The sequence below is a fragment of the Fusarium pseudograminearum genome, chromosome 3 (genome assembly GCF_000303195.2).
Source record: "Fusarium pseudograminearum CS3096 chromosome 3, whole genome shotgun sequence".
NCBI lineage: Eukaryota > Fungi > Ascomycota > Sordariomycetes > Hypocreales > Nectriaceae > Fusarium > Fusarium pseudograminearum.
The window spans coordinates 1,603,644-1,626,820 of NC_031953.1; the positions used below are offsets into that span (position 1 = coordinate 1,603,644).

The window sequence follows — 23,177 nt, forward strand, 5'->3', positions numbered from 1 at the left end:
CTGCCGGGCTCTATCAAAATGCTCTTCTTTCTCAAGTCACTCGCTGCGCTGCAGGACTGCACAAGCCAGGGTTCATATAAGACGATGCATGCAAGGATTGTATTCCCCTGCAAAGGTACCCCAAACCCCACAGCAGCAGCAAAGAATTGAAAGAAAATAGAAAGATCCGTCGTTGGACACCGGGATATGGCTGCTGTTGCTTTGAAGCTACAGCATTGTCCTGTACACCCCTCCCCTCTGAGACATAACAGCTTCGTCCCCCTAGTCAGAGGCAAGAGAGATATGCTGAAAGGATTTCTGGGATGTGGTTCGCTGATGTCTGAAATCCCATGTCGGCTGCAGTAGTGGACGGACAAGCGGAAGAGAATATCTAGTGCAGACAAGGGTGAGGGTTGTAAGTTAAAGTTGAAGCCCAGGTGAAAGTATTGTGGCTGCATACCTCCTCAACACTCCTATCCTACGCCTTCCTCTCCACTATCATCGTTAGTTCTCGAAAAGAGTTCGTTTCTTTGTTTCTTGGCATGAAAATGTGGGTGTTTGAATTTCCACACGTTGGGGGTGTAAGAGATGATTGAGCCTTTCCTTGAAGTCTACTCTTCCACCTCAACCAACTATTAAAGGACATATGTTCCCCGTCGATTGCGAGGATGAATGTAGTAAATCTTCACCCTCAAAGTATATTCAAGAGACTGATTTCTTGGCTCTCTTTCCTTATACGTTATCGGATCTCCCGTCTCCTCGCCTCGTTCGACACGCAAAGAGGGTTTCGTTTCCCCTGTTGCACCGTCACTCCCGCGTCTGGGGTTCGTTCTTGTTGTCTCGCATCTTCGGTTGACGAGGTAGACAGTACGCTGCACTTGAATCTGTCTCAACCGTCTTTTTGAGCCTCTCTTTCTTCTTTCCCAGGTTCCTTCCCAACCGGTCCTCCCCCCCTCCTTCTTCTTCTGTCTCGGCTGGTTGCTCCATTCTTGTCCCCCACCAGTTCCTTCCTCCCACGTTTTTCTGGCCTGCCGCTATCCTCAAAGCAGCCGGCCCTACTTCTACCCTTTGCCATCTTCCTCGTGATCCCGAGATACGAAATCCTGGTTCGGGGATATCTCTGGAATATAACAACATGAGCGACTACGGTAGAAAAGAGCCCTTTGACGAGAAGGCCTTGTCCTCCGAGGTTGACCTCGCGGTTATTGACCCCGATGCTGGGCTGAGCGAGGCTGAAAAGAAAGAAGCCGTGAGTAGCACATATTATGTCAAATATTGAAGATGGGCTGCTAACACGGTTTCAGGAGAAGAAGCTACTCCGAAAGATTGATATGCATCTAGTTCCTTGGGTATGACAACTCCGCCCCATACAGCAGCGACAATAAACTGACAGAAACTAGCTATGTCTTCTCTACCTTATCTGCTTCCTCGACCGAACCAATATCGGCAACGCAAAAATCGCCGGTCTACTCGATGACATACACATGAACACTTCACAATTCAATGCAACCTTGACCATCTTCTACATTTCGTATGCAATTTTTGAGCCCCTGGCCAACGTGCTTCTGAAATGGTCCAAGCCTTCAATCTTTATCCCTGCCATCATGTAAGTTCCCATATTAAGAAGATGATGCGGCCACGGTGACTAATCGATATTGTAGGGTTCTATGGGGAGCAGCAATGTTGGGTATGGGATTTGTGAAGAACTGGGATGGCCTTATGGCTGCTCGTTGGTTTCTTGGTGTTACAGAAGCCGGCCTCTTCCCCGGAATCAACTACTACCTATCCTGTTGGTATAAGCGATCCGAGTTTGGCGCCCGCGCTGCTTGGTTTTTCTCGGCTGCTGCTCTTGCTGGCTCCTTTGGTGGTCTCTTGGCCGCCGCTATCCAGAAAATGGATGGCGTATCTGGAATTGCTGGTTGGGCTTGGATCTTTATCATCGAAGGACTTCTCACCATGATCATTGGTGTCGTCTCTTTCTGGACGGTCCACGACTTTCCCACACAAGCCAAGTTTCTGGACGAAAAGGAGCGAGCTCGTGTTATTTACCGACTCACTGCCGATAACCAGTCTTCGGCTAAGGACGAAAAGTTCAAGATGAAGTACTTCTGGCAGTCAATGACGGACTGGAAGACCTATGTTGGCATGCTTATTTACATGGGACCTTTGATGCCCCTGTACTCCTTCAGTGTCTTCTTGCCCACCATTATCCAAAACATGGCCTTCACCGACAAGAGGTCAGTTGTCAAGAACCAGCTTCTCAGTGTACCGCCCTACGCCTTGGCAGCTGTCGCCACTACCTTTGTCGGCATCTACTCGGACAGGATCAACAAGCGAGGGATTTTTAATCTGTGTGCGGCGCCCGTCGGAATGGCAGGCTTCATCATGCTCATTGCTTCGACGAACCCTGCGGTGCAATACACTGGGTGCTTTTTGGGTGCCCTCGGTATCTACCCCGTCATCCCCATTACCATCAGCTGGGTCGCCAACAACGTTGAGGGTGTGTACAAGCGAGGTATCACTCTCGGCTTTGTCATAGGTTGGGGCAACCTCAACGGTGTGGTGAGCAGCAACGTCTTCTTCAACAACCCTCGTTTCTATGAAGGTCACGGCACAGTTCTGGGATACATGTTTGGTGCTATCTTCTGTGGCAGTCTGCTGATGTATGCCTTACTTGCCCGTGAGAACAAGAAACGGTTGGCTGGTGAGCGGGATCACTTGGTAGAAGGCAAATCTGCCGAAGAGATCCACGAGATGGGCGATAAGCGACCCGATTTCATTTACACACTGTAAGGTTATTTACGACTTATCATATCCAGAAGAGGGGGATGCCGGTTGGTAGTACATGGGTTTATACAGGGTTGTAAATTAATCCACGAGTACGTAAATCAGCGATCACTCAATTGATCATGTATAAATAAATGCAAGCATACTGTTTCTTCTGCGTCGACGTATATTGCTCATCACAGTGAACCGGATCATACGTCTTTCAAGGGTTATTCTTGCACAAAACTGTTGGCGTTCTGGAAATAGTTGGGATGCATCTCATTCCACAGTCTAATGGCCAGCCAGCCACATCGACCAACAGAGCGATTATGCTGCGGTTGATCCGCTGACAGGAGCCTTCTCTGATATTTCACAGGAACGGATGAACTCCAAATAGCAGTAGCCAATGCATAAGCTAGTGTGTACTGCATATATGTTAGTGTGCAGATAGATGTGCACTTTGATGTGGCAGAGGGAGAGTCGGTAATTGGATCAAGGGCATTGTTTGTCGCAGCAGCCACCCGCCACGTCTCATCCTTTCCACGCGACCGTGACCTGGAACAGAAAAGATACAGGGCAATCAAACTCGAGTCTGCGCTGAGATGTGTTTCTGTTGGTGGGTGGGTGATGTCACACTCCGATTCAGCCCACGGGAGCGTACAGCTTTAATCAAAACATGATCTCTTGGTATCCTTGACCGCAATTAACTAGGAAAGGTTGATAGGTGTGACTTTCTAAACAAAATTTAATCAAGGGCTTCCGTTTCTCCGGAAGGGCTGAGTGTTTGGTTTACCTAGAGGCAATTTAGTAGACGGGAGACGTCGATAGTAAGAGATGGCGTGCAGTTGTTTGCTCTTATTGTCATCTCATCGAGTACCCCATGCGATACCAAGACTGGTGGAGATGGACTCGTGGTTGTCAGTCAGCCACTGCGATATCCCTCCAATACATGCATGGAAACAGGAACAGGTTGGCATGATAGCCTATACACTCACCGCTTGTGGTATAGTTTACACTGGCCGTTGTTGGTTCCCGTCCTAGCTTGACGGGAGATGGGCAGGCTTGGAGATTAAGTTGAGTATGGCGTGCGTGTGGGAAAGGGTGGTTGGCGCTAAGAAATAGGTTATATCGAGGATTTTGGTGTTGGTGTAGTTGAGATATGACAGTGCCAGTAAGTGTCAGTATTGGAACCAACGAATGACAGCGCTGCTATACTAGAAGTAGGTAGTTTTGACACTGCACTGCATTGCAATTGAACCTGGCTCAGGAATAGGTAGCCAAAGCAATAATTAAATCATTGGTGGAAAGAATTCAGAGAAAAAGTGTTTCGATTCTGGAAGCCTCATCACCAAACAGGAGGGCCAAAAGAAAACGAGATTGGGCAGATGATCAGAAGCCAAAGGTAAGTTTCATGTTAGCCAATATTATTAGACCTGTATGTTGAGAATGGTGAATAAAATGACGCTGAATAGAAAGAGTAACAGATGAATTATTTCCCTTGGTGCGCATGTCACATCAAACACTCGCAAGATTAAGAATGACCTCGACCCTTTTCTCATTTCATCTCGTCCCCTCCTCCATGAAATCAGAGAAGAGAAAAGAAGGGAAAAACGCAATCACGGACCGCAAAAGATCCCTCGTCAAACGGGTACTTGCATCTCCAAGAGGTGACACCACATCTCGACCTTGGCCATCTTTGGACGACTCATTGTTTCGCTCTCTTCCCTTTTCTCTCTTTCTTCGCCGTCATAATTATTCATCGCTTAGCAAATCCGTCAACCTCGTCTTTTGTTTCCCTTTCTCTTGCGGAGAGTTACGCAAAAGGGAAAACTGCCCACCCCCTCCCATCGGCTGCCTACCTACTCACTCACTCAATCCATACACACTCGCTTCTTTTGATCCGTCAATCTTATTTCTTCCCTTTATTTACTCGCATCGACACCGTTCTTGTTCGCCCGTCTTTTGATCTTTGTTCACTCTTTGCTTTTTTTGTCATCGATAGAGAGAGCGCATTATTCTTTGCTACAGTGCACACTCGCTATTTACCCCCCTCCCCAAGCTGGGAATCGGGAAACAATAGAACCGAAAGAAAGGATCTCAGGCGATTATTCTTGTGAAAAATGAGCCACAAGTACATCGCGGGGAGAGACCCGGATGTGTTGGACGAAGGTGAGAGAAGTATACTCGTGCTGTTTGAGCGTATAGGAGGCTCGACCAGCTTGCTGGCTGTGCTTCTGATATTCATCGCCTACGCGCTCGTACCCAAGGTGCGAAATGTGCAAAACACTTTCATCGTGTTTGCCAGCGTGGCAAATGTCGGTGCTAGCTGTGCGAGCATCATCGCCATGGATGGACTGGAGCTAGGTGTTGCTTCGCCTCTTTGTCAGGCGCAGAGCTTCATGTTCCATATGTGAGTTAACACTCCTTTATCTGCGGATATTTTATCACTAACAGACATTCCAGGTTCATGCAGTCTGATCCTTGGTGGTCACTAGCCATGGCCTTCAACGTCTTCCTCGTCTTCTTCTTCCGCGCCAGCCCGGACTCGTTCCGTAAATGGTGGTGGGTGTATTGCCTTATCTGTTACGGTGGCCCTTTTGCTATTGCCATTGCGTTGCTTCTGGTTAGAAACCCGAACCGCGGCCTTGTGTTTGGTCAAGCCACTGTAAGTATATATCCATGAGGGAAAAAAAGGGTGAACCGGACAGCTAACTCGAGTGATAGATCTGGTGCTGGGTTAATCGGGATTGGGAAGGCATTCGAATCTACACTTACTACATGCTCATTTGGGTGTGTATCGCTGGGTCGCTCCTCTTCTACTTCATGGTCGGCTATCACGTATTTCGTAGTCGGAACAGACTCAAGAGTTTGTCTGCTTCCAAGAGCAGAGAACCAACCGCTGCTGATCCATCTCAGGCCCAAGGTGTAAGTGGTAATAGTTCGCATACACAGCGCATCACTAACAATGCCTCGCCAGCTACCACGTGTCGACTTACTTACAGTACCCCAAGATTGCTTTTATGGAACGATCGTTACTGATATCGAAGTCGTTCACTCAACAGCATCAACGAATCATCTTCCGGAACCACCGAGGCCGGCCTACACAGCTCGCTCGTCGTCGTCTCCTCAGGTATCCTTCGACGAACCATCTACAGGATTTCAAAACTCCAACAGCCACTACTTCTCAACCTCGATATCTCCCGGTGTCATTGCACAAACAAGTAGCGAGTCGCACCTGCGACGCATGACCTCGGCTACGAGCCGAACCGTCAGCAAATTCAAGGTCGACGACCCCATCAAGCGGGCTTATCTACGCACGAGCTTCCTATTCGCCCTTAGTGTGTTGGTGACCTGGATCCCGAGCAGTTTAAACCGCATCCACAGCTGGTTATTTGGCAGGTCTCCTTTTGAGTTCCATGTCGCCACAGCCGCTGTACTTCCACTCCAGGGACTGTGGAACGCAGTCATTTTCTTCGTCACGAGTTGGAAGCCACTCAAGGAGTGGTATAGAAACATTGGAGAGGATCCTACCCAGCAGGATCGAGAGATGATTCAGACGAGGGATGAACATGATGAGCAAGTTGGGAGGAGCGGCGAGAGCTTCCTGGATGACACAGACTCCGGTAGTGACGTTGAGCTGCGAAGAATGGGAGAAGCGCCAGGGAAGAGATCCTCGAGCTTGTGAGGAAAGTTTTGGAAGGTTTTGGGGTTTGTTTTGTATGATCTATATTTATGCTGATGGGATATGTGACCTAGGAAGAAGGCGAGCTCAATCCCAATCTAGACAGACTAGCTAGGTTGGGACTCGATAGTACATCTTGCTGGTCTGGAGGCTATGGAGCCGATAACATGTACAGTCTTGAATTATGAAAAATTGGCCAGCCTTTTAAGTTGTGACGATGTCATTGTGCGTACGATTTGACAGATCGCTTGCAAAGACTTCTGAACTATTACATCGAATCCACATGGATCACAAGGGTCTTGCCTGAGCTCTCGACCTCTTGCACCTTGGAGAGCTCCAGGGCCTTTAGTATATTGTGTGCTCGAACGAGTAATTCTGTGATTAATTAGTATTAATTTTGCCAACGCTTATGCATAAACTATAAAGCAAACCTTCGTATACCAGTTTATAAAGAACGGGCGGATCATCGTTGGGCCCTGAGATCAGAGGCATTCTCTCGGATGGTGCAGGGACAACACTGAATCGTATTCCGACATCATTGTTCTCGTCAACCCAGAGAATACTCTCTGGGCCAGGTTGAGACTGATCCTGTTTGCTTGCTGCTTCGGCAAGCCATTTTCGAAACACACGCACGACGCCGTCCACGATAGTGACATGACTTATGAATAAGCCACTTCTAGGCCCCTCCTTCACGAGGTGAATGCTAGCACATAGCTGGGAGAAGAGCTCCCCATCATCAAGGAAGATATCCTGTGTAGCGGTATCATCATGTGTGTCCTCGGAAGGGTGTGCCTCTACGGGCCGTCTACGACCTCTTCTGGGACTTTGACTCTCAGGTTCGAACGGCTTGAAAGAAGAATACAAACATCGCAGATCAGACAGTGTCGGGTCAACTTCACTAACAGGAGAGTCGCCTCGGGTCACCAGACCCTGGTAGCGACATGCTAAAGAAGGGACGAAGAGCTGGTCACTTGGAAGGTAGCATTCTAAAATGAGTTTGTTATCGGGGAGGGGAGCAGCTTGGAGGAGGCGGTGGTGGATGAGGCGCGTGATTAGGGAGCAGAAGCGACGATTGATGGTGGCAAGAGAGAGGAGCTCTTTGGTTGGAAATGGAGATATGATTGATGTGAGGATCTGAAAATGTTGGTTATCTTGAATGATGATGACTTGGATGAGCTCACTTCATTTGGTAGACCATCAATTGAAGCATCATGAGACGTCATGATGAGTAGTAAGAATAGCCGACTGGGGGCAGGGTAAACTATAACAGACAGACCCGATGTAAACGAGCTTTGATAAATGAGAAAATTGACTTCTTGGCGTACGATTGTTGAATGATAAAGATGAAGCTTCAAGTTGACAGCTACACTTGATACTTGATGGTTGGTCTAAAGCGCGGGGAAAGGTTAGTCAGCATCGGCAACTCGCGAATGACGAAACCTTTTTGATAAAGCGATAATGATATGCTCCATTGAGCTCTTCAGTCAATTGTTCTACCGTCTTTTTACTGGTGTATTGTGTGGGCAAGTAACAATGTATTTGACTATTGAAACAGTCAAGAAGAGGAAAAGTTACTCCTCTTCTCTCATTTTACTACCTCCTTCCGAAACTCTTTTTATGATTTCACCGAATTAAGATCGTGATTTATCATGGTCCAATGGTCCGGCGTTTTCTGATTTAAAGTACCCATTGAGAGTACTGTATCTCATGAAACGAGATGATCTAGAGAGAAAGCTAGTATATAGCTATGCCCGGAGATATTTACAGTCAGTTTGGATCTGACGCAACTATTACCCCGTCTATCTGTGCTCACTCTTTAGTTAAGAGAATGAGTCACTAGAATTAAGAATGTTTTGAATACAGGACAAGATGGCCGGAAAACAACGGGTGACGGACAGACTCCGGAGCCCCCGCTCCGTGATAAGACCGGACCCGGAAGCTACCCCACTCAATGCCGGCCTCAAGATGAACCACAGTTTATCCATATTTGGGCAGATTTTGAATGCTTCTCTAGTCAAGAGACCAAGACGAAATAATCTAAGAGAAATGCGTGTTTTATCACATCAAACTTGACAATGTGATAATGTGAGATGCTATTTATATCACATGCAAGTACGTATGTTGACGATTTGGGTCTCTGCATCACCTGAAAGTGGCTGAACACACACCCGATGTACAACCATTCCATCAAAACATCAAGACCAATCCTTGAAATACTGCGTATATTAGTTTCTTGTAAAATGACGCCGGTAGGCTCGCTGCTTTCCCCCCTCCTCGCTTTCGGCCCCAATAACTCGGTATGCAATCGGCACAACTCCGAGTTCAAAGGCAAAACGTATAGAGACATCGAATTGGTCAGGCCGGAAGCTATACCCCGAGTATCAAATCATCTTCACTCACAACACCCGATGGCTGAGGAGGAGTGCAAGACTGAGAACCATGGGGAGGGATGATGCCAATGGCTGGCGAATCCGATTTCTCTCGGATGCTGGTGTATAAATGTGTCAAATCCTCTAGCGATTCTCTCTGATATTCTCTCTTCTTTCTACCACGACCTCTTGGCCTCTTTATTCCCTTGTCACAGTTCGACAGAAGTCATGCGTGTCAACGTCCTGCTAGGCCTCGGCCTTTTGGCCGAGACTGCTGTAGCAGTTCCTTACCCTGCTTCAAGCAAAGGTAAGCAATAACAATACACAAAGGCATTCACAGAAACAACAGCTCATACAAACATCCTCTAGTTTCGACCGAAGTAGTCACCGAGATTGTCACTGCCAGTCCAGTCATGTTGGCAGACATGTCCCACACTCTCGTCGCTAACTCGAGCTCGGCTAAGAACAGTACCAATCTTGAACAGGTGCTAGTAGACCCAGAAGGACAAACTATCGAAGATGTTGATGAGAGCGAGACGACTACAACACCCGGGAAAGTCGTCTTCTCAACCTCTGTCGTTGTCGACACAGAGACGATATACTTTACGGACATGCTCTCCGATACTACAACATCTACGATCACGGCTACCGAGTCGTCGACCGTCTGGGCCACAGCTACGTCCACTATGAATGCTACCTCAACCATCTTTGAGACGGAGGCAGTTTCTACCACGGCAACATCTGTCATTAATGCTACTGAGACGGTCCTTTTCACCAACTCTTTCTCCACTACCTCGACTGCGCTCACCACTTCAACTGTTCTGACCACAGACGAGGTTTCTACTACCGAAACAGCGCTTACTACCTCGACTATTCTTACTACAGATGAGGTCTCTACTACTGAGACAGCACTTGTCACTTCGACTGTCGCTGCTACTTCGACCGTCCTTCTTACAGATGTTGACTCCACGACTTCAACTGACATTGTTACTTCCAACGTAACAGAAACAGTTTTCTTCATGGATAGGATAGCTACCACCGTACTCACAACTGTTACTTCAACTGTCAACGCCACTCAGACAATCTTGTCAACTGATATCGATTCTACAACGTCTACTGAGACTGCTACATCAACATTGTTTGTAACGGCTTCCACTGCTACCACTGAGACGGATGTCACCACCTCGACAAACGTTGTCACTTCTACCTTTAGTGCTACCGAGACTGTCTTGGTTACAGCTCCTGTTACCACTACTTCAACTGCTGTTGTCACCTCGACCTCAGTTGTTAGCTCTACTTCAACTGTCTTTATCACTGACTCCGTCGATACAACACAGACGGAAACTGTCACATCGACAGACGTTGTCGAGTCTACTTCTACAATCTTTACCACTGCTGTTGCCTCTTCTACCGTGACAGAGACCGCAACTGTCACCTCGACTTCAGCAGTCAATTCCACTTCCACTATCTTGAACACTGTCCCTCAGACGGTGACCACCACTGAGACTGCTGTTACCACTGTCGCTTCAACTATCTCTACTACACAGACTTTGGTCTCCGAGATCACTTCGACTACGCTCACAACTGACACTACACTCAGCACTGACATTGTCTCCACCACTGCGGTATCGTCAATCACGGTAACGGGCACTGTATTCGTTGTCGGTACAGAAGTCGATTCATCAACTACCACTTCCACTGTCCTTACTACCCTTACTGCCACTGCCACCGACACAGTCGTTGTTTCTGACACGTCTACGTTGTCTACCTTGGAGACAGAGACGACCTCGTCAACTGAGACCGCCACCACTCTGACTACTACCACAGTCATAGACACTGTTTCCAACGCAGAAACAACCCCTATCACTGTCAACTTTGTCACAGCTACAGTAACTCAACTCTCTACCACCACCATCACTTCGGAAGACACCACCTCAACCCCAGCTCTGGCCAAGAGGGTTTATACGCACGATCTAGTCGGCAAGAAGTTGGAAATCGCTGCAAGGCAATCTTTAGCTTCAGAGTCAGCTGCAGCTGCAGCTGCTTCGGCCTCTAGCTCTCCTCAGGGGGCAAAGGTCGCCGACGAAACTACTACCGGAGTTGCCCCTGCTTCCGAGTCGGTAACATCCAACAGTACAGTTTTGAGCAGCACCAATGTAGCTGTTTCAGTTCAAGATTCCCCTGCTTCGTCTTCTGTCACTCCTTTGGTCGACGTTGCTACCACATCCAACTGCACCAATCCTAGTACAAGCACCAGTATGACGACAGTTGTCGTTCTTGTCAAGGCTTCTTCTCAGCCTGCAAAGCCCGTTGTGGACGCAAAGAGCCCTGATGCAACTGCCAATACAGTTACAGCTTTAGCTACGGCTATTTCCACTGTCACAGTCAAGGTTGAAGCTACATCTGCTTCTGCCCCTGAATCCGAGTCTGTGTCGTCCGAGACAGCTGCAGTAAACTCTAGCACGGAGTCTTTTACTTCGGTCGTATCTACCTCTGTGGATGCGCCAGCCTCTGAGTCTACCTCTGAGACTACCTCTGAGTCTACTACAGAGTCAGCCGCAGATTCTACCACTGTGTCAAGCTCCACGACCACTCCCGACTCTACTTCCGAGTCTACAGTGGAGAGTACCACGGCATCTAGCGCTCAATCTACGTCCGAATCATCTACAACTAGCCAAGTTCAAGCCCCAGCTGCAACAACATTCACTACCACAGTGACCGAGATCAGTACTACAACTGAACGACTGAGCGCTACACCATCTAGCTCAGCAGCAGAGAGCTCCAGCACGGACAACTCAAGTGTAGAGGACGATGCTGTTACGCCAGCCCCCGCTGAACAATCGGCCACTTCCATTTCCACTTCTGCTGCCGCCAGAAGCACCGTCGATGCTGCCCCTGAAGACGGCGCCCCTGTGCCCGATGACCCTGTACCACTCAATTGGAAAGACAAGATGACTCGTTTCCTCATGTGGTAGAAACAAGAGATGTATGAAAAATAGAGGGGATTAGATATAAATTTGCTGGCATATTCGAAGGAACTGCCTGATTGATCTTAGGGGTAGGTAGATTACCTAGTAATTAATTGACGAATATTCAGCTATCACGTATGTCACCCTAAGGACCTATACCATACTTGATTGACTTGCAATTGACTACCTTGAAAGAAGATAGGCTCAAGATCAGCGACATAACATCTCTACTGATCATAGATCATGCTGCCTCTGTTCACAGCAAGACATTGCCTTATCTAGTAAACTCTCCCGCAAATCTCCACTGTGTAACTCGGCCATGAAACAACCCCTACGGAGAAAACTCAAATTCCGTAGGTCACACTCCGGCAAAGGAAGAAGATAAACCCCCATAGATCGTCACGGCGTCGTGAAACAACGATGTCACGATGTCACGGCAAGATCAGGGTCAAAGGTCGGTTATACCTGATGTATGTGGACTCTAGATGAATTCAATATAAGAAATGTCTCATGAAACTCCCGAGACAACGAGATAACCTAAAGATAAGTAAACGCCTCTCCGATATACGATAATCCCTTCACCGTGTATATCTTCACCGAGATGGATCTGCTCATGCTCAAGACTCGGACCAATACTTCGACTTACCAAGACGATGACCTTGACCTGTATAACAAACAGATCTTGCAGGTTAAGCGGCATGTCCATCGATATTATCTCATGTGTATGCATGTATGTCTCAGGGTCCGTCGAAGCCGCGCCTCAATGTTACTCCTGTAGCCGGGGCTTTGGCAGATTTAGGAAAGAGAACAAAGCACAAGACAGGGGAGTTTACCAAGATGCAGACTCACAGAACTGGTGGGGGAAATGTCTCAACACAGGGTCTGCGTGATACAATCTGCCGTGCCTGACGAAGCCTAGAGAGTCGCGGATTCTGTTCCGCCCTAAGTCTATCGCTATAATAAATACTATCCACTCATTTTGACTATTAAATGCAGGTATCCTTTGAACACGATCCTTTTAAAGTTACCCCGATATATCATCCAGTTCTCCCTCTTCTTACACCACGTACCAAAAGAACTATAGTTATATCACCAACTACTCAATATACAATGCTCGTAGTTCCGACACAATTGAGGTTATCCAGGAACTACCGACCTGTGAATCAGTGCCACCACATCATAATTCCAAGACATGCATTCATGTCAGCTACCCACAAAGCCTGCATCAGTGTGCCTTCTTTCCGTTACGTCTGTACCATGACATACTAACGTAGCATTCCGTCAATGACATGCATATCGGTCCACTCAACGACACCCTCCGTGGTATTTCGTGGGGGGTTGCCTCGGCGCAGCCTTACTCTTGGTCGCCCCATATGACTGCTTCTCAACTCACATGGGGCGTATTTCACACCAAGAGAACATCTGCCTTTAGTAGAGTTGCACACATCATAGGGATCGGCGATTATACCTCGACCGCGTCGCGCGCAATCTTGTGTGACGCTTGCTTGACAGATGGATACAGGGGCTATGCGCAAGATAACAGCAAAACGGTACCATATCACTGATACAAAGACCTTATCTTATGGGTTCTTGGTCATATTTGCAGTGCAAACACATGTCAACCCGATATTTGAGCTTCCCCGACTCAGGACACAGTGCATTATCCAAGGAGAAATGCCATGTCGCTTCCAGGCACAGGCAGAACAACGTGTAAGATTTGATAAGAGTCAGGATAGTGAGTGGCATGATCTCACATTACGGAAAACAACAATATTCCATTTCCTCAATCATACCCCGGGCCCAAATTTAACGTGAGCCGCCGCCGCCTATGTGTATTGATAAACAACGGAGAACAAAATCTTCATAATCAGCCAGCACCCCACGTCAGCTGATATGTGTTGAGGCCACTCGGTCAGAGCCTTTGAGGAAGCGCGAAGGCGTGATGGATAAACTCTAGTGTTTGGTGAACTAGGTGGTATGAAGAATGCAATGATCGTATTTTTGGCTTGACTGGCAATTGAAGATTATTCGTTCTAGGTCCTGAACAACAACTTTTATCAGAAGGGAAATGGATGTGTAGAAAATGCCCTCCAGCAAGCCATAACGTTGCATGCGGATGTTGAAATGTAGCAACGGTTATGTTGAACAGACCGATAACATAACGTCAAGGGTTCCCATGTCAGCAATGGTGCAACTTGGGCGCCTCTGTCCTGGAATGACTGAAACGTAGGGCTGAGTCATTGGCTTTTGTTTGGTCTTAATAGTCGAGGCACTATTTGTGACATTCGCCTCTGCTTACCATGCAACAAGTCATATCTAACGCTTGATGCAATTCTGATGGACATGTCAGCCTGGTTATTATCCTCCGACCCGACGCAGGCCCATGCTGGTCTGTCAGCTTGTTCATATCGCTCGGAACTAATTCCAGTAATGGCCGAGTAGACAATTCGTGTCAGACCGGGCCGTTCCCGCGTAAGCCTCATCCGTTGTGGTGCGGAAGGTGTTTTCTCCTTTCAATGATAAGAACGTTCAGGTCTTGAGTTTATGTAAGCCGAGATCCCAGCACGGCTGTATGGGCGGTTCTTTACTGATATACTTGTAAGAAATGTGGCTGTACTTTGTGGAAGTAAGTTGGAACTCACCTTTGTTCCGCTCGTCTATACTTTTGTTGCGATACCACCATCCATACATATCTAGTGCTTGCCATAATTCCGATGTGACAATTGTCACCTGTCTCACAAAGCCGGTTAATGTCAAAGTAGCTTGCGAACATCGAACGGTAGACTTTTGGGAACCCTAGCATCCCTTTAGCTTTCCGATAGAACTCGGTACAGTCACCCTAGATGACGACTTTTCACACTTTTGTGGCTTTAAGAAGGTGCGTTCCGAAGTTCCTGTTTTGGGTCGTTCAATCGTATATGCATCGCTGAGGTCTGAGATCCACTCCCACGTATTGAGTCGATGGCAAGTCCTAGGACATATATTTGTAGCCTTTTAGTTCCATGGCGGGAAACCATGGTTGCCTGTGAGTGTCAGTACAGATATTTAACGGTCTTCCGTCAGGCTGTTGTCCAAAGGTCAGCAACTGCCGATCGATACTGTCAAAGACAGCGTTTAAGCTTTCATCATAAGTTGCGATAAGCAACGATGAGTACTCAGGGATCTGCTGAACAAATCCAGGTGACACGCACATAGACTGTGAATATCTAAATGAGGAAGGAACCAAGGTATGTCAAGTTGTCTAACAATGCGTCTGCACTCTGAGTAAAGAGATAACTTGTTTCTCGAGTTTCACCATCTCCATTTCCTCAGATAGTCTCGGTGACAGTCTGGAGTCTGACAGAACCTGCTGAAGAAGGTTTGCCCACGGGCTAGTCTTGTAGATTCTATATGACTTGGAACGCTTGGTTTGACATCAAAACCCTGTTAAGCTTTCGTTCTGGGATCATTATTTTCTTGGGGTGAGAAGCTGGAGTCGCTTCTAGACGCCAGTTTCACTATCCAAACACTTTGACCAGCGCGCATGGGCTTGTCTGTTTGTTTTTGATGCCTATCGGCTTTTGCGATTTGGTCGGCGTTACATCAACGGGACATGCGCCTCGGTGCGCGGCTCTGTCAAACTCAACTCCCTGCAATCCCGACTGGCTGGAGTTCAAGGATGTCTCGGGATGACGGACAGTAGCTCAGCCTTGTTGTGTTCCCGATATCCTTCCAATGATTGGTGCCAAGTGCGTCTTCTCTTTAAAGAGAACCGGTGCCAAGTGGAAGACCCAAAGCCTTGAATGTCAATAGAAATGCAAAGGAACTTGGCCAAGAAGACGGTGTCTTCAGCGGATTGTCTTCTTCTTTTCTCAGCACACGTATCGTGCGGTAGAACATTTGAATACTTCCTCAGTGTTGTGGCCAGATAGTTGGCTAAGCTTTTGAGGGGTTTAAGACATGCCCCAATAAGGTGACACAAGCATGAGTTACTTGAGTCCTACATCGACGCTCGGACATCTGGGGTTTTGGTATTGGTCTTTCGATATTCGTGTCAAGGGCCTTATTTTGGATCCATGTTTGAGGGTTAGGTTGCTGATGGCGTTAAACGTTCCCTGATTTGAAGGCGATTCCATGGCCATTTATCAAATCACAGCATTATATAAATATAGTGACTGGGCTAAATGCATGCTTCAAACGCATGCCAAGGTCCATCGAGGAATGCGGGAAGTCAAGTTTGAATCAGACATGGGTGTGTGAAACATTTGCCGGCATTCAGCCCTCCAGGTGGTGAGGGGTATAGATTTGCGACAAAGAATATTACAGGCCAGCATTTGTTCGTGTATGCAGATAAAGGTCATGGTGGTCGATTCAATAATACTCGTTTCCTATGGAAGGGCTTGGAGTTTGCTGATATGGATGATTGGAAATGGAAGAACAAAAGTGCCAGGTTACTGAACACGTCGAGGTGACGCAAATGTTTAAGTAATTCAGAGATTGTATGGGGTCGCTACTTCCATTAGTTGTGTTGCACTACTCTGGGGTTGGAAGGGAAAGAACGGGGGACAGCTACCTTCTATCTATGGTACCTCCTCCTGACAGGAAGGTAGTCATTAGGTAGCGCCTGCCTTGTAACCTCAAAAGTTGGCATCTGTAGGTAAGATACCTACCTAGGTACCTACCTACAAACTCCCTTACTGGACCTTTGTAGGTACAAGCATGTTCTGTTTCTAATCTTTCACATCGGGTAAAAGCCCTGGAGTCTCTTCCGGATCGACTAGGTATATCGTCCATCTAATGATGCTGCTTCTAACTTCCGACATACTATTCTTACAATACTTCCAAGCCCTGCCGAGGTGTTCAAAATGGATGGATACCGCGATCAAGGCATACATACGGGACGATATGACGAGCTGTACGACCCACGGTCCATCTACTAAGCTCACATGGATGTACATGGATTAGATTGCGTCTATGGGGGGAGCTGATGGTATCGCGGCCTTGAAGATCATCATGCCGGCTACAAGCCACTGTCTTGCCGTATGGAAGACAGTACCTCCATGAGCGTCTTGGAGGGTAGGTTATTCTTGAGCACTTGCTGACCTGTTTCTAAGATAAATTCTCACGTAATGCTATCAACTGTTGCACGCGGATTCTTGTGTTCCTGGAATCTCAGCTTTTACTGAGTTTTAACTCGCGACTGGTCAAAAGCATCATATTACCATCATCTTATATATCTCCGAACAGGATCGAAATCACAGAGGTTTTGAGCACATATCAATCCCCTTCTATCATCGAGAATCAATAACAGAATGTGGAATGACCAGGGAAAGGAGGTTTGTCAAAAGCACCGTTCACTGACCAAGAGGTATCGACTAACTGGGAGCGAGACGCAACAACAAATGTGGTCGACACACGACCTTGCTTGTGCGCACTGCCGGGCACGGAAGATCAGATGTGGCAGGGAACGCCCGCAATGCGAAAGTTGCAAGCGCGACGGTGTCGAGTGTCGATATTCATCCCCCGGCAAACGTGTCAATCACGTCAAGCTCCTGTGAGTCGGAGACGCCTTGTCTCTCTTCCTTAATGGAACACAAAGGCTCACAAACTTATTCATGTCTCAGGTGCCAGAACTTCGAGACGCTTGAGGATCAGCTGCATAGCATTCAAAATGACCTTTCTGATTTGACGTCACTTGTCAGAGGCGGGAACAGCGTGAGATCTTCATCGCTTGCCGCCGAGGAATGGGCGTCCGACAATCTTGCCGGAACAGATTCAGGACCAGTAGCCCATACAAACTGTCACATCGTACGAGACGCGTCACAGTCCCTCGACCGTTATCATGGGCCTTGCTCGCTCTATGCCCTCTGCAAGGAATTTCATGACGATCCCATATTTGGTGTTCCTGATAACAACACCTTGACACATACTGCCGAGCATGCCATGCTCCAAGAAATGCTTTACGAAGCAAGCAATGAGCCTCATCTAGATATACCGTCTCAACCTACAGGCATATGCCTTCCACCTCGGCAGTTTCTTAATCTCGTTATCGGCCCATTTTTCAAGAACACCGATTACGCCACTGATGTCTTCGTGCGATCAGCTTTCCAACCTCAGATTGATCGCATCTATTCCCAGCCTATGGTTCCTTCGGATGAAGGCTGGGCTATTTGCTTCAATGTTATAGTTCTCCTTGGTATCAAGAGAGAGCCCACCACTCAGGGCAATAGCCACTTCATCCAATCTCTTCTTCAAACGATGAGGATGGCCATCAATAACCCACGTGTCTTTTTGACACCAAGGCTTGTTAACGTGCAAGCACTTGCTCTCTTGGTAAGACTATTCTAACCAGTATCTTTGAATAATATTAACTTCAACTCTAGAGTTACGTGGCTGAGCAATACAGTACGACATCACTTGCAGAACTGGTCTTCGCCCAAGCCTGTTTGTTGGCACGTACAATGGGTCTCCATCGGGGTTGCACATCCTCCAACAACCTTCCACCAGAGGCCATACTAGAGAGACACAAGGTCTTTCAGTCATTATATACCAGAGATAAAAATATTGCTATACTTCGTGGCTCCACTTCTTGGCTGCCAGGATATGAATCCGGGATTCCATCCTCGTTGGAAAGTCATTCAGAATCTCCTGGAGCAATGGCTCGCCTAGAGCTGGCAAAACTTCAGGATGAAATTTACCAGATTTTCCACGGTTCTAGTGCTCCCTCTTCGAAGTATTCGAGAAATCAAGCATTGGGTCAATCACAGCAAAAGCTTGAACAGTGGGCGTCAACGTACAACATCATGCAGACACCATTCACCTCAACGGAATCATTTGCGCTCATGCTATCGTTTCTAGCTACAAGAATTTGCTTGCTTAAAGGATATGATGGTACAAAGGGCATTCATATCTTCAGAGATGCCAAGGCTTGTTGCCTTGTCTTTCTGTCGGCCACAGCAGCGAAGAATGACCGTCATCTTTCTGAAGCTTTGAATGAGACCCTAGGTTATCAGAATAAACGCGAAAAGACCAGCACAAAGAAGGCCAAAAGGAGTCCTCAGGTTGAAGGTGCACTGCCCGAACATGACGAGAACAGGGTTTCAGTACTCCCTCGTCTTGCTGCAACTTTCCCGCTAGCAGCAGCATTCATCATAGGAAAGACGGTCATACAACAGCCAATGACAGACGAGAATGACACCCCCAGTCAGCCAGAAGAGGAAATTTCACTGTTGGAAGCACTTCGCGATCAGTTCGCATCAGTCGCCGATCAAGCCCATGTTGATAATCTTGCTTTGAATTTTAGCAAGATGCTGGGTCTGTTAGTTCGAATAGTTCGTCAGAGGCAGTCACCAGGGCAAAGCAGTACACCGTCTATTGCCTATAATGATTTACCAAATCTGCATTCTGCCAGATCTTCCAGCTCCCTCCACGGTAGTGCTGTAAGTTCCTTCAGAGACACGCCCCCATGCCCCGAGAATCATTCAACAGTCAGCTCGATTAGTGAGGTTGTGCCGCATTCTTCCCTTCTCTTACCGTTCACTCAACCACTGGAATCTCCGACTGGGGGTTCTCCATGGTTTGCAAACGCTGGCCACGGTATAAGCGTGAACCATGCCCCAGTACATGCAGCGTGGCCTGGCCAAAGCAAGCGACAGTCCGAAGAGGCGGAACTGCCGGTCAAGAGACCGCGAATCGCTTGTCACGACGATTTCTTAGACATTGGCGCAGGATATGCCGATCACGGCTCGCGGCCTGATGATGACGTTTTATTTACATTCGATTTTCTCAACACAGGAAATGATATCTCGGCTTTTGGGATGGATGAATAACTTGCGGTGTGCCTTTTTACAGTGATGGCATGGGTTTAGTACTTTAGGGTAAACGGGCTGGGTCTTATTTTTCTTTTCGCTGTCCCTGATCTCTATCCTGACATTGCAATACAAACGTACATTGCGCTTACCTCAATCTTTTATCTACCTCTACTACAAATAGACATGTTATACACAAAGACGGTCCGCGTTTTATTGTACGAGATTTTGGTCACACTGTCGATGCAGTGGGCTATGGTTCCTAATCTCATGAAGAAACATCAAATACCCAGCCAAGGTCTACACCGCAGACTGTACCTTTGACTAGACGGCAAGCTATGTGCGTCGTTGTTCGACCAAACTTCTTGCCATGTGAACGATGACAGCTAGGTAGCTGGCACTTTCGGGGGATTCCAACGATTCGCCCACGACTCAAGCCTAGGACGTAGCTAGTCTGTTGAACTCGGACATCATATACTCGATCGAGATGCACGCACATTCATTCAGACACGCCGCTGAGATCATAAGCCATTCTTCAGTTATCTCTGTTTACCTCGTACTCTGCAGTAAGTAGGCTTCTGAGCTGTCAAATTCGTATCAGCAGTGCAACTACTCCTAAGCCGTCGGATGGCCTGAACACCATGTGCTTGATAGAGAATCCGGTAATCGTTGAAAGCGATCCTCCTCTGGGTGGCCATCATGCAGTGTATGATGTACTCGATTTCTGTTTCAAGTGCTCGAAACCGGAAAGTTCAAATATTGATTCCATACACAGATCGTTGTTTCGGTTTAGGGTGGTGCTGGCTTGTGGACGTGCAGGACGTCGCATTTAAAAGTGTGGCAGTTGAAGCCATGAAGCCGATACATGCATGGTTACTTCGTTCAATGAACAGCCGAACTGATAGGTGTGTTGACAATAATATCGCCAAGAATACATGAAAAGATAAGAAGAAAGAAACAACCTGGTTCTTCTATTCAGATGGAAGAAGAGCTTAGCTTTATAGCTATAGCTTTTCTTCCAGAAGCTTCTTTAACTGGGAAGCTGCCTATGAGTTAGGCAGCTTGCATACAGTAACTATCTAACAAACAACAAACTGTACCTAGGCATCAGTCCTATCCAACAAGAATCCGGTAAGACGGTCTTCATAAAGTAAATGTACATCATGACGTGGCCAAACACATCAAGTGTCAACAAGTCTGTACATGAGGCTCATCGGGGAATTTCTGATTCCGTATCACACCGAGTAGTGTCATAGAAAATACCAAGATAAGGTTGAGCCGTTATGTATGACACTTGAAAGTCTCTAGTAGTGAGTCATGGATCAGAACTTAAATCTCGGAGGCCTTCTTTTACCTTATTTGTGTAGAGTGTCACAGCAGGCGGTGGGAGTAAGATGCGGTTCTTTTGCAGCAATACACTGCATGCACTGTAACGTTGATATTGTTGTAGTATCCAGTATCATTAGATTTTATCTTTCTAAGAAACAGGTGTATTCTATCTTTTGATCCTGCAGCAATATGCCAACATTTGTCTTTTTTAGCCCTTTTCAACCAGATGCAGATGGCTCGATGTTCAGCTTCTTTCGCTGCAGTAAGCAGTGGCGTCCCCATCTTCTCTTGAACTTGTCTGGGACAATGTCCAGATCAGGTACCCATAATGCCCTTGCAAGTAGATGCGTGTTTGCGGCATCAAGGAAGAACTCGCACTTGACAACCTCCCAGTTGGTGTAGTCCTCAATGTAGTCAGGCTCGTTTGGTGGTAGGGGGTCTGTCCTCAATGGGTACTGTGTGTCTACGAGGAACTTGCATGCAGAAAGCTCGGTGTATTTGCTCAAGTCCTCTTCGTTGCGATCATTCATACCATGAGTAGGGAGCCAAGTCCCGCTGAAGAAACCAAACCCGGTTCCAGCTTCAGAAAATTGTCCAGGCAGAAGGCCTCTGAATTCGGAACGAATGAATTTGGCATGCATATCCCGGGGCAGGAAGTAAGATGAGGGGAAGCGATACCACTCCTTGCCAAAACATACAGTGTCTTCTTCCCTACCAACGGGCGCGCTACCGTCTTTGCCCTCCCACAGGGGAGTGTAGATTTTCATAGGCGCAGAGTAAGCAGACCAGATACCATAAACTCTGAACACGGCGATATCAATTGATAGAAGCATGGTGATGGTAACAAGCAAAAGCTTCAACTTTGCAGGAATTCTACCGACCAGTGTCTTGGAATCCGAGTTGCCCACAGCAGTCAGGATCATGTGAGTAGAGATAGCGGCGTTGAGGGCAAGGAAAGGGTAAGCAGGGTACATGAACCTTTCCTCCTTGTGGGGTTGCGAGCTGAAGATAGCCAGCCACATGTAAAAAGGAGAAAGAAAGACAACGGTCCTCAACCCAGTTTGGAATCCCTGGCCAGATGGCGAAACAATCTTTTGAAGGATGAAAAGTGGCAGGGCCGCGAGGGCAAGAACAAACCAGAGGTTAAAGTTGAGGGCCAAGTTCTTGAAGTAAAAGGTCCAAGGCTCTGTTCCGTAGAGCTCTGGGCCATGGTCGGACGAGAATATGTTGTACTTGACAATGTTCCATGTCACAGAAACTTGCTTCTTGTAAAAGAAGAGGTTTACAAAGTAGTCGCCAGCCTATCAATATTAGAAGACAGCTTCAAAAGCGAGCCGCGCCTTAAACTTACAAGAAGGAGAATAGCTGATACGACACCTCGACCAATGCGAACAAATGCTTCCCATAGTGCTGTCTTGTCTCCAAATACCAACAAGATGAGCTCCTCAAGCATAAAAGGTGCGCAGAGCGCAGCAGCAAAAGGCCATCCAAGGATACCGGCAGCGGCAAACCAGAACATGCCCTGAGAGGTCTTGAGACCACCACGCCAATTCATAAAAGCGGCGGCTCCTAGGGTGACCAAGTACATGGCAAAGCTAGACGGGAGGAATGCAGTGCTAGCATGAAAGTTGCCGGGGCTCGCGATGGTGGCCATCAAGAAGAATAGGCCAATTCGGCTGTTGAGTGTGGTACTTGTCACCATGAACAAGATGGTCTGGGTGAGAGCGCAAACGAAGGCCAGCCCGAAGCGGACGAAATAGAATTCGGCGACCTAGTGATAAATCGTCAATTGCTGTTCTTTTTGTCATCTATAATTCTATGCTCACCTTGTTGGAGTGAGGGAAAATTCGGCGCACATTGCCAACAATGGCGTGGAATGCAATGTAGAGCCAGCTGCGAATGGCATAGTCGGGCGAGTATTCCCATGTCTGGAGGCCATAGTTATGCGACAAGTAATGTGTTGGTTCCCAGTAATTGAACGTCTCGTCGCAATCTTGGATCGGTGCGAACCATGCGGACACAAGAGCGGCAGCGAGGAACCAGTAGAAGGCGGAAATCGGTTGCATCGAGTATGCGCTTGGAACTCTACAGCGAGACGAGGCACGGTTAGCAGAGCTCTTTCTAGTGTAGAACTGCGCAAGGATTCAAATGGTAATACTTTTTCTTAGCATGACTGGCAGCCGGATGCACAAATTGGCGCTGTTGCTGCGCTTGCGGCACCGTTCCTGGAGCCATCGTGAGTATCGCTGTGGACAGTGAGTTGAAGATGGAGGTTTACAAAGTTAGGAATGCTTTC

General features: G+C 47.5%; 6 protein-coding genes across 6 annotated transcripts; 4 read left to right on the forward strand and 2 right to left on the reverse strand.

Moving 5' to 3' along the window:
* Window positions 1-1,114: 1,114 nt before the first annotated feature.
* Window positions 1,115-2,772, forward strand: FPSE_07255 (uncharacterized protein; the record flags this gene model as incomplete). Its single annotated transcript, XM_009260373.1, has 4 exons — window positions 1,115-1,228; window positions 1,284-1,328; window positions 1,380-1,585; window positions 1,641-2,772. The coding sequence occupies 4 exons, from the start codon at window positions 1,115-1,117 to the stop codon at window positions 2,770-2,772; spliced, it is 1,497 nt and encodes a 498-aa protein (XP_009258648.1).
* Window positions 2,773-4,865: 2,093 nt separating this feature from the next.
* Window positions 4,866-6,430, forward strand: FPSE_07254 (uncharacterized protein; the record flags this gene model as incomplete). The annotated part of the gene is made up of 4 exons (XM_009260372.1): window positions 4,866-5,155; window positions 5,209-5,410; window positions 5,470-5,670; window positions 5,723-6,430. The coding sequence occupies 4 exons, from the start codon at window positions 4,866-4,868 to the stop codon at window positions 6,428-6,430; spliced, it is 1,401 nt and encodes a 466-aa protein (XP_009258647.1).
* A 265-nt stretch (window positions 6,431-6,695) lies between these two features.
* Window positions 6,696-7,650, reverse strand: FPSE_07253 (uncharacterized protein; the record flags this gene model as incomplete). The annotated part of the gene is made up of 3 exons (XM_009260371.1): window positions 6,696-6,802; window positions 6,859-7,561; window positions 7,609-7,650. 3 exons carry the CDS (start codon window positions 7,648-7,650, stop codon window positions 6,696-6,698), a joined length of 852 nt encoding a protein of 283 aa, XP_009258646.1.
* A 1,374-nt stretch (window positions 7,651-9,024) lies between these two features.
* FPSE_07252 (uncharacterized protein) lies at window positions 9,025-11,771 on the forward strand (the record flags this gene model as incomplete). Its single annotated transcript, XM_009260370.1, has 2 exons — window positions 9,025-9,103; window positions 9,166-11,771. The coding sequence occupies 2 exons, from the start codon at window positions 9,025-9,027 to the stop codon at window positions 11,769-11,771; spliced, it is 2,685 nt and encodes an 894-aa protein (XP_009258645.1).
* A 5,559-nt stretch (window positions 11,772-17,330) lies between these two features.
* FPSE_07251 (uncharacterized protein) lies at window positions 17,331-19,573 on the forward strand (the record flags this gene model as incomplete). Its single annotated transcript, XM_009260369.1, has 2 exons — window positions 17,331-18,077; window positions 18,128-19,573. The coding sequence occupies 2 exons, from the start codon at window positions 17,331-17,333 to the stop codon at window positions 19,571-19,573; spliced, it is 2,193 nt and encodes a 730-aa protein (XP_009258644.1).
* A 1,526-nt stretch (window positions 19,574-21,099) lies between these two features.
* Window positions 21,100-23,116, reverse strand: FPSE_07250 (uncharacterized protein; the record flags this gene model as incomplete). The annotated part of the gene is made up of 4 exons (XM_009260368.1): window positions 21,100-22,182; window positions 22,233-22,652; window positions 22,708-22,966; window positions 23,040-23,116. The coding sequence occupies 4 exons, from the start codon at window positions 23,114-23,116 to the stop codon at window positions 21,100-21,102; spliced, it is 1,839 nt and encodes a 612-aa protein (XP_009258643.1).
* Window positions 23,117-23,177: the final 61 nt, after the last annotated feature.